Source organism: Lipotes vexillifer, unplaced genomic scaffold (assembly GCF_000442215.2).
Source record: "Lipotes vexillifer unplaced genomic scaffold, Lipotes_vexillifer_v1.1 scaffold838, whole genome shotgun sequence".
Classification (NCBI taxonomy): domain Eukaryota; kingdom Metazoa; phylum Chordata; class Mammalia; order Artiodactyla; family Lipotidae; genus Lipotes; species Lipotes vexillifer.
In genome coordinates, this window is record NW_006769660.1 from 1373020 (window position 1) to 1388404 (window position 15385).

The 15385-nt window shown below is 36.1% G+C and overlaps 1 protein-coding gene across 3 annotated transcripts in view; it reads right to left on the reverse strand.

The window, feature by feature from the left end:
• Window positions 1–15385, reverse strand: part of VRK2 (VRK serine/threonine kinase 2) — a 94821-nt gene that overhangs the window by 21988 nt on the left and 57448 nt on the right. For all 3 annotated transcript variants that reach the window (XM_007445723.1, XM_007445724.1, XM_007445722.1), the window contains one exon: window positions 5773–5905. In XM_007445723.1, coding sequence (XP_007445785.1) covers window positions 5773–5905 — 133 coding nt within the window. The remainder of the gene's footprint in view (window positions 1–5772; window positions 5906–15385) is intronic.

A 15385-nucleotide genomic window follows, 5' to 3' on the forward strand; every position in this document is an offset into this window, starting at 1 on the left:
CTGAAAGCCTGTGGTGTTCTCAGTTGCTCAACATTTCTAAATGATAAAGTATTGCCAAGACTAACCAAAAAAAAAAAAAAAAAAAAAGGCACAGGTGGGGTGGGACTTGAATTTGATTTCACTAGAAAGCAGATTCCAGAAACAGCTGACACTAGAATACATAATTAAAATAAAAACGATCAATGTGATTTATGAAGCTGCTACCGTGCCAGACACTCTACTGCTTTTATATTATCTTATTTAATCATCCTAACAATATGAGGTATCATTAACCCTGATGACAAATAAGAAAATAGAGGCTCAGAGAGGTTAAATAACTTGCTCAGTATCACACAGCAAAAAGTCACAGAGCTCTGTAGTGAAATCCAAATCTTTCAGAATCCAGAGCCAACGCTCCACTCAATCTACCAATTACTTTGCCTCCATTGTTAGTTTTGCACCATTTAGACAACACAACATATACCCTTCTACAGTTAGGGAAGTATTTGAAGCACGCATTTTAACTTAAAACACCAAAGACAGTTGTATTGGCAAGGAAGAAATAAGCAGCAGATCCTGAGGTCTAAGCTGTAACACTAACAAAATTTTTCATGCAACTACCCTTACATGACACTATTTCTGTAAAACGACTTCATTCTGATGAAGAAGAATGTTTAATTACAACATTAATTTATAAAGTGTTAAACAGTCCTTCCAAGCTGAAATGAGAACAACAAAGGAATCACATTGGAGGACTGGTCCTTATTCTAATGACAAACTGGAGTAAAATTATCTGGGTGCAAGTCACCAAATGGAATGAAAGAACTGGGAGAAAAAGAAAAGTATCAGTGTTAATCCCAAAATGGCTCTGATTATCTGCCTAAAGTGTTTCCTTCTGAGTTTTTTTCTTACACAGGGTAACATTATCAAGTAGGAAGAAAAACAAGATTTGCTAGGAAATAATAAAGTGAACGTGAAAACTTTTGCCTTAAGCAGACAGGGTCTAAATGCTCAAAATACCAGTTTATATACTCAGAAATGACAATAAGAAAGCAGAAAACATCTGAGTAAGACGTTCACCTGAGAAGTGAATGGTGACCATCTGCAGAATAAATTTAAAGTTTATTCTTATTTTTCTAACTAGTAACCTATGTTATTCAGTAGTTTGTCAATTCAGATGTATAAAGAGCTAGGAAATTTTATGGTGGCCACAATTTATTGCAATTTCAAAAAGGATATTAGGAAAGTAGAATACAATGTGTCACATTTCAAATAAAATAATAAACCCAGGTCACTTTTATTTCTTCAGTACTTTTTAAATTCTAAGCCTTAGTTTTTTATGAAACACGTGTGAGGCTTAGGAAAAGTTATTCAACAGAGCAAAGGTATCTTACATTTGACCAATGTGTATTCTTAACCAAATAGTTTAAGACCTATGCCAAGACTTTGAAAGTCATGTCTAAATGTCAAAATTGGGTTATGTCATACAGAAAGAATAGTGTCTTCATTAAAATTTATTTATACATCAACCAAAGACTATTTATAGCAGTGAAATTTACTTAAAAATAAAAATCAACATTGTATTTTTCTGACTACTAATAGATTCAATAGAGCATATCAATAACTTGATGGTTTACCTTAATATCTTATAATTGAAAAATGGGTTCCCTTTTTTGAATTATTGTTTAAGAAGATAAATATTGTATAAACCATGTCATTTCCCCAAGTTTGGTAGCATGAAAACACATTCTCAGTTTATTTCACATATATTTTGTAAGCTGGAGTGCTAGATTAGAGTGAAATGAAGCCGTGCAAGAAATAACACAAAACTTGGATTTTATATGCTGTAGCAATTGGCAAAAATTTTAAAAAGTATGTAATATATTTCCTTCCTTGATACTGAACATATTATATAAACAAATGGACATTTAAAATGCAATTTAGATATCATATTTTATGGTCATCAATGATGTCAAATTAAAACAGGTATTATACACTCAGTGCACAAGTCTGAAGTATTTAAAAAAGCTCAGTATGTTAAATGCAGTATATCTCTAGAGAAATTAGGTATTGACTGCATGCCTCAGTGAGCAGAAAAATCTACAAAAATCTATACCACACATTGATCCGAATATTGCTTTTTAACATTACTAAGAATGTAACAAATTTTAAAACAGTATATTTGACACAGATATAATTCTCTGTAATTATCAGGCAACAAGCCCAAAATATGTCAATGTTTATACATGTTGGTTTTTATGAAGAATAAAAAAATAACAGATGAGATAAGCCCAAAATATATTACTCTAATTTTACACTAAATGAAGCACTTCAGCCTCTCAGAAAACACTTTTAGGTCATATATGAGAACTGAGTTTGGAAGAATAACTGCAAGTAAAAAAATACAGATATATAGATGCACAATAGTTCAAGAAGAGTTATCTATCCATTCATCCATCTGTCCATTCACCTCTATATATCTCTATTGATATTTTTTGGCTTATAATAGTACAAGCTACCCTCCTTTTACACAGTTGAACTAGAAAATGCTTAGGTGAAACTGCTGACTGGCACCTTATACAAGCTCCTTCATTACAAAAACCCAACTAATCTACAGACACATGAGAGTTAGCTTCTGTTTCTGAATAACCACTACAAAGGTAGCGGAGACCAGAAAGTTTGATCAGGTTAACAATATATCTATTAAGTTGCTGATCCATAAGTCACTTTTACAATAAAGGCTGAATATTTCCCAGGGCCTGATCAAGCACAGATAAACCTAAAACATAACAAATGCTCTGATAGCTAGAGGTTATATTTCCTAGTGATAACTTGTTTTACTGTTTTCCTTTGCATTATCTTCCTCAGTATTTATTTGATCTCATAGCTGGACTGGTATAGAAAAGGTTTTTCTGAGATTAAACTACATAGTGTGTACTGAAAGTAAACACATGAATATTTATTAATCTGACATTCTGCATTTACCTACAAGGATTTATGGCCTTGTTTAATTCTAGTTTCTAGATGTGACTAAATGATTACTTCATTTCTAATAAAATCCTAAAGTGAAATGTTTTATTTTGGAAAATTAAATGTAAAACATGAGTAATGAATAGTATTCAAATATTTGAGGATACCAAACCTTTCTTTTTTTATGCTAGACTAAAACTGCGTGTTAAAATTTCAGCAAATATATATATATATTTATGTGTGTATGTCTACATCTATGTATCTATGTATATATACATGCATGTGTATATACATGCATATATGTGTATATATATGTATATCTACATGTAAATACAGATATGGTGAAAAGTTTAGTGTACATTCTATATTAAATGCATTAAGGGAATCTAATTTTTATAGAAATCTTGTGAAACCCATGATAAAAATGAATACTCACTCCAGCTCATAAGTTTCAAATACCAAAAATACGTAATGTAGGCTCTCCCCTGAGTAGTCTTCCCAAAGAGATAATATCTTTCTCCCATCATTCTCAGTTCAATCTTCTCTCCAAAGACCTAGCATTGTGAAATCTACCCAATTCATCAACATGTATTATTATTTTGGGAGCAAAAAACTTAAATGCACTATGGAATAAAATTTTGTTCAAATATTTCATGAAGATGGCATAATGAAAATACTGCCCTCAACTATGGAATAACTGAGGAGGACTTCCAGAATTACCACAGTCCAAACACTGACCAGACCAAGATACGACAACTCGACTTTCCCATTCCACAATCACAGTGGCTTCCTAGATGGTTTTTGTTTGTTTTTGTTTGTTTGGGTTTTTTTGTTTGTTTTTTTGCAGTACACGGGCCTCTCACTGTTGTAGCCTCTCCCGTTGCAGAGCACAGGCTCTGGATGCGCAGGCTCAGTGGCCATGGCTCACGGGCCCAGCCGCTCCGTGGCATGTGGGATCTTCCCGGACCGGGGCACAAACCCGCGTCCCCTGCATTGGCAGGCGGACTCTCAACCACTGCGCCACCAGGGAAGCCCCTAGATGTTTTTTTAATAGTCAGAATCTAACAGGATCAGTATTAGAGCTATGGGTTGAACTAAGTGGCCCAACCATAAGTTAATATCATCATTAACATAATTGGATCAAAGCTTAAGAATCTGTATGATGAATTTCCAGTTATACCACTATCAAAAAGTACTCTCAGGTTTCTAAATATTCTTTCATATTAATATATCTGGCAAACCACTACTTTTCTAAACAAACTATCCTTGAAAAAAAAAATGTAGTGACTTCTTTTATTTTGATCAGGAGTATAAAAGGTAATTTCTATTCCAGAAAATTTAACCTATGATTCTTCTTGAAAGGAAGAAGGTATACAACCGACACAGTTGTTTTCCTTTTTTTTTTTTTTTTTTTTTTTTTTTTTGCAGTACGCGGGCCTCTCACTGTTGTGGCCTCTCCCGTTGCGGAGCACAGGCTCTGGACGCGCAGGCTCAGCGGCCATGGCTCACGGGCCCAGCCGCTCCGCGACATGTGGGATCTTCCCGGACCGGGGCACGAACCCGTGTCCCCTGCATCGGCAGGCGGACTCTCAACCACCGCGCCACCAGGGAAGCCCAGTTGTTTTCCTTTTACATTGGCCTACGTTAAACTACTGTGGGTTTTAATTGCTCTGGAAAATGATCAAGACCCTCTACATTACATGGTCAATGGTCCTTTTAATAGAAAAGGCAATAATATACAGTTGTTTGCACCAACTAAAACTCGTTAGAAAGTATCAGTTTAGGGTAACAGTTCAACAGCCATTAACAAGTGCAAATGTCTAACTGCCTTTTAGTGAAAATGTGATCCTTTCAAAGCAGTTTAAAATTTGTATGGTTTAGCATATTTGAAAATACTTTTATAAACAAAGTTTATGAAGAATATAATTTTGAAAGACAAAGTTTTTCAATAATCACCATTTTTTTTTTACTAGCATAACATTAGAATTGACTTTTTGTCTTGCTGACAGAGCAACTAAGAAAGTACAGTTGCATTGACCATATTGATTGTGAACAAAGCAACCATCAGTGGGACTCCGCACCATATATTTTCAATATTGACCTCCTACTTCCTTCGCCATGGCTTTCTGGGTCGGCTATTGGATTTAGACTGCAGTGTAATAAACAGCTAAGGTTTAATTAATGGTAAACGAATACAAGACATAGGTTATGACTTTAACTAATTAGGGAATTGTTGAATTAAGTCTCCCTTGGAATGCAAGGCAGTACAATCAATGTCCAATAAAAGGACTATGTATGTAATTTACCTGCAAATGTGTTTCCAATACCATCAAAGTGAGTTTAAATAAGTAAGATATATGAAAGGCCACTAGGAGAGATTTCCACAAGTTAACACTTCCTAGATTCAGAAAAGATTTCCTTATTGTTGAGATGGTATCTTCTAAAGCTCTGATAAGGGCACAAGGAAAAACAGGAATAATTCTTCACATGTGTACCTGTACCAAATCTGTAATTGCCACTACAGCATAAATATTCAGTTGCTGACCTCCAAGTTTAACCTAAACAAACTAGTACTTTCCTGTCCCAAATGAGCATCAAGTTTTGCTTACTTGACACCTTTTATTCCTTTTTCACTTGTCCAAGTCTGTATCTCCTCCCTCTGTTAGAATATTCATTGGCATACAGGAACTCACTACTTTTGATAAACATCTCACCAATGTTCTCATTCTTCAAACTGACTATGCAAAGGTCATTTCATGGAGCCTTAAGGCTCTTTCTTCTAATTATTCTTCTGAAATAAAAATAAGAAAAAAAGAAACCTACCTACTCCCTTGTGGGCATCCAAGCTGGTAAACTCTATTGTCCCATTATGGCTTTTTCTAGGATTTTCCTGATACTGTTTGTGGTTCCCATTGGGACAATATCTGTAGGAAAGTCCATAATCTGCAAGATAAACCTGGAAGACATGAACAGACAAATGAATAATGTTTTTGTCCTCTGAAAATATAACCTTTATAATTAAGTCTTAAGAAACTGATAGGTTAAGAGAGCCTCAGATCTACATTTGATTAAACCAAATGGTGCCTTAGGATAAAATATATGCAACTGGGGGCCATAACAATGAACTTTCTAACTTAAATCCTGTCTTCATCATAGGCAAGTCTTGTTTCTGAGTTGACTTAGATTTTCAGCCTCTTTATTTTGCTCTTAAATTCCCTTCCCTCCAGGTGGGCATGCAGACGTCATAAACCACAGTATGTCTTTTTATCTGTATTCATACAGCGTATGAGGCTCTGCCTTTTTTGTAACCCCTTCCTGTAAACAAAACTGTTTCAAGCAGGGAGGGGAGATGAGAGCAAACAATCTAAAAATCTTAACCTCATGTTACAGGAGTCTCCATTAACAAGAAGTATAAAAATAATGAACAGACTGTAAGAGGTAATGACTCTTAAAAAAAAAAACACCATCATGTTGTCTGTATTTAAGAATGGAACATCAGTGCAGTACTTTTGGCCTTTCAGCCGGATCCATATCATCACTGTTATCTTTTAAGTCAGTCAGAATTGCAAGCTGGGTTTCCAAACAGAATATAGATTGTTAAAAGTCAGATAGCAATTCAAGTGAATTTTTCTCAGATTACTTTTGGAGAGAGAAGGGAGGGGAGAAGTAATTTTACAGATAGAGCATACACCGAATCGGGAACAGTTACGAATAGACATTTATTCTGACGTGTAGTCAGAATAGCGTACTTCCCTGTTATAGGTTACCATGCTCCTCCCCCCACCCCCTGGAAAAGAAAGCAGTTTCAGCTTTTAAAATGTGTTGTTTCACGTGTGTTTCTTTAAAATTTAGAGAATAAGGCAACATTTCATGATGCAGCTTTAAGACAACAGAGTATTACAACTGGTATTTTAAAAGATAATTATTAAAAGAAAATTAAATTTTAGTTTAAGTTTTTGGTTTCAGGATAGCCTAAGTAGGAGATATTTTGAATTTCAAAATATAAACAGCACAGCTTCCTTCACTTGTTGGAGAACATAGCTTGCTGGAATGTCTGAAAACATGATATTTCAGTTTTGTCTCTCACTCACAGATGCTATTTCTCAAGATGGCCTCAGGAGTAACTGCCCAAAGTAATTACACTTCAGGATCAGATGTATAACTGGTTGCTTGCTTTCACTATTTATGATGCATTTTTATCTTTATTTATTTTGAAAACTAAATAGACTTCACTTTGCAAAGTAGATATCCTGAGAATGTACATATTGATAGCAAACGGAAACATATTTTAAATACACTACAACAGTTTACTATTAAAAAAAACTATCAAGATGTTTTTCATGTAGATTCACCAAAAAAAAAAAGACCTAAAATTTATGGATGTTTTACGGCTAAAATATGGATTATGCCTCATATGTATCGATAGCAGAGAGCATGATAAGAGCTTAATGTTCATCGACCGATGAACAGATATCCTGTAGGAAGGTACCATTATCTCCATTTTACTTGTAAGCAAACTGAAGCTCAGTCAGTGACCTTGTGACCTGTGCAGTAAAATGGAGCCAGAGTCTGACTCCAGAATCCTCATCTCAGTCACAACCAAACTCAAAGGCACTAGACAAGTTAAACAGATAAGAAAGTACTCAAGACTACTGTAATAGGGAAGAGTGACTGAGCTCAACTCCACTGAAACAAAAGTTGGGAAAGTTTTTAAGAGCTGAGGCTGAGCTAGTGAAGAGTACTGGAGAACACTAAGGGGATACAGGTCAACGTGACTGGGTTATCTACGTTTGCTAATTGGTGCTTAGGCTCCTATCCCCAACCTCAAAGACTGTAGAGATGGGAGAACACTTTTTAATAAAGATTACATTTTAAAGGGATGACTCCCAGGTCCTGGAGGTCCTTGAGAAAGACATTCCTGGGTTGTAAAACTGGCAAGAGGCTGGGAGAAGATCCACATCTCAAAGGAGCAGAGAAAGAATTTATAATTTCAAAGTTTCTTAAGTAAATGCTGTAAGAAAAGGGAGGACAGGAGCTTACGGTCAGGAGGAAACCTGTCTAAAGTTTAGTCAAGCTGAGGAGAACTTTAAGGCCCTCTTGGTCATCAGTGAGCTATGGGCCTCAAGGTAGTGCTGAGTTACTCAAACTTTGAAGGGCAATGCAGGATCTACATTTAATATAAAGACAAGAAGCTAACAATATAGTAAAGGAAACATGCACTAACCATTTGACTCAGAATACACTAACTCATTTGAATAATGCTGCAGTGAACATGGGAGTACAGATCTCTTTGAGATAATGATTTTGTTCCCCGTGGAAATATACCAAGAAGTTAGACTGATGGATCGATCATATGGTAGTTCTATTTTTAATTTTTTGAGCAACCTCCATATTGTTTTCCATAGTAGCTGTACAAGTTTACATTTCCACCAACAGTAAACAAGGGTTCCCTTTTCTCCACAACCTCACAGCAATTATTATTTTTTGTCTTTTTGATAAAAGCCTTGTTCACAGGTGTGAGTTGATATCTCATTATGGTTTTGATTTGCATTTCCTTTATAATTAGTGATGCTGAACACCTTTTAATGTACCTGTCAGCCATTTGGATCTCTTCTTTGGAAAAATGTTCAGGTCCTCTGCTCAATTTTTAAATTGTCTTATTTTGTTTTGCTAATTGGGTAGTATTACTTTATATATTTTGGATATTAATCCTTTATCGAATATATAATTTGCAAATATCTTATCCCATTCAGTAGGTTGTCTTTTCATTTTGTTGATGGTTTCCTCGCTGTGCAGAAGCTTTTAAGTTTGATGTCATCCCACTTGTTTATTTTTGCTTTGTTCCCCTTGCCTGAGGAGACATATGTAGAAAGACACTGTTAAGACCAATGGCAAAGAGCCTATGTTTTCTTCTAGGAGCTTTATGGTTTCAAGCTTTATGTTCAAGGCTTTAATCCATTTTTAGTTAATTTTTGTGTAAGGTGTAAGACAAAGGGGTGTCCAATTTTATTCTTTGCCATGTGGATGTCCAGTTTTCCCAACACCATTTATTTAAGAGACTAACCTTGCCCCATGTATATTCTTGGCTCCTTTGTCAAAAATTGACCATATATGCGTGAGTTTATTTCCAGGGTCTCTAATCTGCTCAATTGGTCTGTGTCTTTTTTATGTCAGTAACATACTGTTTTGATTACTATAGCTTTGTAATATAGTTTGAAATCAGAAAGTGTGATGCCTCTGGTGGTTCTGTTCTTTGCAGGATTGCTTTGGCTACTTGGGGCCCTTTATGGTTCACAGAAATTTCTGGATTGTTTTTCTACTTCTGTGAAAAACACCACTGGAATTTTGAAAGGGACTGAACTGAATCTTTAGATTGTTTTGGGTAGTATGGACAGTTTAACAATATTCTTCTAATCCATGAGCATGGAGTATCTTGCCATTTATTTGTGTCTTCTTGAATTTCTTTCATCAATGTTTTGTGGAGTTTAGTGTACAGATCTTTCATGTTCTTGGCTAAATTTATTGCTAAATATTTTATTCTTTTTGATGCTATTGTAAATGGAATTGTTTTAATTTCTCTTTCCAACAGCTCATTGTTAGGGTATAGAAATGCAACTGATTTTTGTCAATTGATCTTGTATCCTGCACCTTTACTGAATTCATTTATTCGAACAATTTTTTTGTGGAGTCTTCAGGGTTTTCTCTATATAATATAATGTCATTGACAGAGACCATTTTACTTCTTCCTTTCCAATTTAGATGTCTTTTATCTCTTTTTCTTGCCTAATTACTCTGGCTAGGACTTCCAGTACTATATTGAATAAAAATGGTGAGAGTGGGCATATTTGTCTTGTTCTTGATATTAGACTTTCCACTGTTGGTGTTGTCTATTTTTTTTTTAATACAGTATAGAATTTGTGGTTCTGTCCATTTCTGAAATTTTGTTGAAGTCAAAAATAAGTTTAAGCAGAAAACCCAGTCTACAGTAGGGTTTGCAGTCTAGGTCCTGTTTTTTGTATGTCCTTGAGCTAAGACTTAGTCTCAGTTAACTTTTTTTATATTATCACCTTTTTTTCTGTGAAATAAAAAATAACAACTCATTAATATTTTTCACTTTAAGGATAAATACATATAATAACCCTAGTTTTAGACAAGCCTACAGTAGGAATCTCAAGATCATCAAGATCAGGTAGGGGGTTATTATTTGTATTACAATAAGACTAGACCTAGGAAAATTTAAATATCTAGATCCCTAATGCATTTTAAATGATTTTCTTCTTATGCAACTTTTCTGAATTTAGTAACCATTTCCTTTCTCCATGAATAGAAGAACAGCCTTGACCACTTCTCTTTACTTTAATCATAGATCTTTCGATCATACTGTGCTGCCTCTCACATTTCCACATGCTACTCTCATTTTTCTCTCATCCCTCTTAGATATGTACTATGGTTTAGTTTTGTTTGGTTTTTTACAACTTTGTGAGGTAGGTAGGGGAGATGTGTCATTATACACATTTAACAGATGAAAAATAATGTGATACCCCCAAATAATGCAAGTCAGCCAACAGTCAGTCACTAAGTTCAGCTTCTACAAAAGATTTTATTGTTTTAGTGAATTTCTCAGCTGTCCCCTCCCCCTCAAAGAACACCTAATCTTCACTAATGCTTTCAAGGACTTTCAATTTTAATACTTTATTATTGAAAAGGTAGCTAGTGAGGTACAATCCCATCAAGAAAGAAATGGCCTAAACAAATGGGACCTAATGAAACTTCAAAGCTTTTGCACAGCAAAGGAAACCATAAACAAGACCAAAAGACAACCCTCAGAATGGGAGAAAATATTTGCAAATGAAGCAACTGACAAAGGATTAATTTCCAAAATTTACAAGCAGCTCATGCAGCTCCATAAGAAGAAAACAAACAACCCAATCCAAAAATGGGCAGAAGACCTAAATAGACATTTCTCCAAAGAAGATATACAGACTGCCAACAAACACATGAAAGGATGCTCAACATCACTAATCATTGGAGAAATGCAAATCAAAACGACAATGAGATATCATCTCATACCAGTCAGAATGGCCATCATCAAAGAATCTAGAAACAATAAATGCTGGAGAGGGTGTGGAGAAAAGGGAACCCTCTTGCACTGTTGGTGGGAATGTGAATTGGTACAGCCACTATGGAGAACAGTACGGAGGTTCCTTAAAATACTACAAATAGAACTACCATATGACCCAGCAATCCCACTACTGGGCATATACCCTGAGGAAACCAGAATTCAGAAAGAGTCATGTACCAAAATGTTCATTGCAGCTCTATTTACAATAGCCCGGAGATGGAAACAACCTAAGTGTCCATCATCGGATGAATGGATAAAGAAGATGTGGCACGTATATACAATGGAATATTACTCAGTCATAAAAAGAAATGAAATTGAGCTATTTGTAATGAGGTGGACAGACCTAGAGTCTGTCATACAGAGTGAAGTAAGTCAGAAGGAGAAAGACAAATACCGTATGCTAATACATATATATGGAATTTAAGGGAAAAAAATGTCATGACGGACCTAGGGGTAAGACAGGAATAAAGACACAGGCCTACTGGAGAACGGACTTGAGGATATGGGGAGGGGGAAGGGTGAGCTGTGACAAAGCGAGAGAGAGGCATGGACATATATACACTACCAAACGTAAGGTAGACAGCTAGTGGGAAGCAGCGGCATAGCACAGGGATATCAGCTCGGTGCTTTGCGACCACCTGGAGGGGTGGGATAGGGAGGGTGGGAGGGAGGGAGACGCAAGAGGGAAGAATATGGGAACATATATATATGTATAACTGACTCACTCTGTTATAAAGCAGAAACTAACACACCATTGTAAAGCAATTATACCCCAATAAAGATGTTAAAAAAAAAAAGAAAGAAAGAAAGAAATGGCCTTTCACCTGTGAGGAGGGCAATTATCTGACAACTTCCAGAGGCAGAGCCATTAGGAACCACCACAGCATGTGAGCCAAGGTGACACTCCTCCCAGGCAGTTCCTACTAAAGGATGATCATGGTGGGAATGCTGTGTGGCTATTTCTACCCAATTGGAGACTCTTCTAATGGAACCCTTTTGCTCTGGTGCTCCCTAATGGGTTGGCTGAGACTTTCTCAGAACTGTATCATAGTCTGAGCTCTCCCTGCCCAATCCTTCTCGTCTCCTTTCCTTTCACAGGTGTCATTGCAACATCCTACTCTGAAAGCTTTCCTTGTCCAAACCTGTTTCCTCTCCTTTTGTCTTTCTATTATATAGGTACTCTACTCCCTTCGCTCAATAAAGCCCTTGCACTCCTAATGCTGTCTCAGCATCTGCCTCTCTGAAAACCAAATTTGACACAGGTAGTCAGTAAATCATAGCCTTAATTTGAAGCACTAAACTATTATAAAGATGAAAAACAAATTAGCCTTTGACGACCATGAAAATCACAACTTTCCTATACCAAACAGATCTGCCTCAAAAATCAACTTCCTATTTTACCTAGCCAGATTTGCAACCATATAGGCCACATTCTCAAGTTATGCATTTAATTAAACCTTTACTTCCCTCTCCTTGCTTTCTGACGCTTGTAAGGTCTTACACCACTTTGTTTTTCCAAATGGATCGGTGAAAGGAAAGATTAAAGAGCACCCTGTGAAAACTCTTCTTTGCAGTGAATACTGCACTGGAAGGGCCTTTGTCTTCAATTCAGCGCCCCCTCCACGGGCACCCCAAGTGCTCTTCTCCACTTCCTACCACACCTCCTGGATTCACATCTCACCCTTCCAAGATCCACCACTCACACCTGAATGCTATTCTGGTATGTAGATCCTTTTAACCTCAAGGCAATTCATTGGGTTTTCATTTGTGTTCAGATGGATTTACCTCTTAAAAATGTACAAAGTATTTAGCTTATATTTATGCCCTGGATCCACATTTATAGGCTGTAAAATCCTATGGGACAAGGGGCCAGGATAATGATATATACATTTTTGTATCCATGACAGCACCTACTCTGAGGTCTTCTGCACAGTAGGCTTAAATAAAATTTCACTGATTTGACTTGATGGTAATAATTGGACAAACAGAAGTAAATTCCTTTCAACAGACGCCAAGCATGATAAAATATCAAGAATCATACATTCTAAAAAGGAAAGAAAAACAAAAGTGAATGTGTATTATCGAATACTTGCTATGCGAAGGCACTATGTGCTTCACAGAAGTCAAATTATTTAACCCTCATGACACTAAGAACAAGTTATTTTAAGATACCTTGAGGATGAGAAAACACAATGAGTGAGTTTAGGTTCTCTGTGCAAAACAAATAAATTTATAGTAACTGGCAAGGCTGAGATCCAAACCTAAATCAGCCTGACCAGAAGACTGAGATTTTTCCGTACGTCCCACACAGAGGAAGGAGAGATGACACAAGCACACCTAGAGGTAACATCTACTCCAAAAAAAGTATAACAGATTTAAATGTAATAATATTTTAGAGTAGGGGGAGGTTACTTCCTAATTGGGTAACTCAAAGAACAAAATGACATTGATTTGGGCCTTAAAAATATCTAAGATTTCCACAAATGGAGACAGTGAAGAAGAGATAAAACAAGGAAAACCAGGGCTGGGTCAGTGTGTGCTGGGAGTGAAGAGGTTATTGGAAACACAAGCCGGAAAAAAAACTGGTTAGCATGAGTTTACACGAAGCTTTGAAAACCATGCTAAGAAGCTGGGACACAATTTTTGTATGCAAAAAGAAGTCACCAAAGGTTTTTGGCAAGGAATAATATTATCAGCACTGGCAGCATCATAATGGGGAAATGAAAGCAGAGAGTCCATTTAGGAGAATATGACATTAGTCCAGGTAAGAGACAGTGGGAGGCTGGACTAGGGCACTGGTGAACAAAGAAGGGAGACAAAGAACAGAACCATAAGGGGGTTGAGAGGTGGAGTCAAAGATAACTGAAAACAATGTGGCTAGCTGGGTATATGAGGATTCAATGAATAGACAAAAAGAGAATAGGAGGAAGAAGAGAAGATTTGGAAAGAAAATGATTTACTCATTTTTGTACCAAAAGCAAACTGGTTGATTGATGGCTAACACCCTAATCCAACCAGTTCCTGGTTCTCTCAGTTTATGCAGAACTGAGTGATAGACTCATAGTTGATGGAAAAAATAAAGGACCTCCTTCCCATCAAGAGTCAAATCTGCTGCCTCTCTGTTCCTCAATCAACCAGGAACTAAGTATCAAACAGCCAGAATGGCTCACTTGGAAGCATTTCTCAACACTTGATATGTTGGACAGGAAAATGTGAGCTGGAGAAGGGCTGCAAGAGATTATGGAGCTGGAAGAGAAAAAAGATGCTAATCTGGACAGATGTCATTGCCCACTGAGACGCGACCACCCACTAAATCACATTACTCCTTTACCGCCACTTTGCAGATTCACATTAGAGAAGAGATGCACATACACCCCAAGATGTGATTCACTTTTCAAGAACTTAAAATTTTCCTGTTGTAAAATCTAATCACCTTATCATAATTTAGACTATTTTATACAATTAAACCCTTTTAACTAGCACACCCTGTTGTAGCAAGAAATGTGTCTCAAACTCTCATCAGAGACTGACGGAAATTATATAATGGAGGGAGATAGTCACTATTCGTGACTTTGTTTAGTGGCAATTTAGAAAACACTTTCAAAACTCTAGGAAAAATATATGGACTTATTCAGCAACTTTAAAAGCTTTTATATAAAAAAAAAAGCCAGCATTTATCTTATTTGAATAGCACATAATATTTTCCTATTCTTTCAACAAGATACCATAATGTGAAAATCTTCACAATAAACTAAATGCTTACTGACTAATGGAAACCACTACATGCCAAAAGGGGAATGAAGCATGGAATGAATAAGCAGCATGTTTATGTTCACAAAAGTCATTCATATCTACTAAAAACCTATATGTAGCCTCATGGCTGCTACTACATTTTGATTTAAATGTGTGCTTTTTATTCTTTTATTATACAGTACTTTTTTTGTTTCTCCTCAACTTCCCTACCTTCTTTTTGCCAGTAACACAATGCCACAGATGACACATGTGCATTATCACTATTCAGCCTAGACAAAAGAATATGACTTTTAGAAGCTGCCAGGTTACTTTTCAAACAGAATGTTTATTAGAATAAACATGAAGATATATTTTCCAAAAGTACAGTTTGATCTTATATATTGTTTTACATGTGCTTTATATGTTGGGGTTTTTTTTTTTCCTCCTAGATCTCACAACTACCTACTGGAATTTTATCCTTTTTTCCCTTTATATTCAATACTCATTGAGAGTGAGAGATTTAAAGACACATCCATGAAGTCATCATATGAAGAAAAAGCAGAAAGCTGTGCCGTATCACTA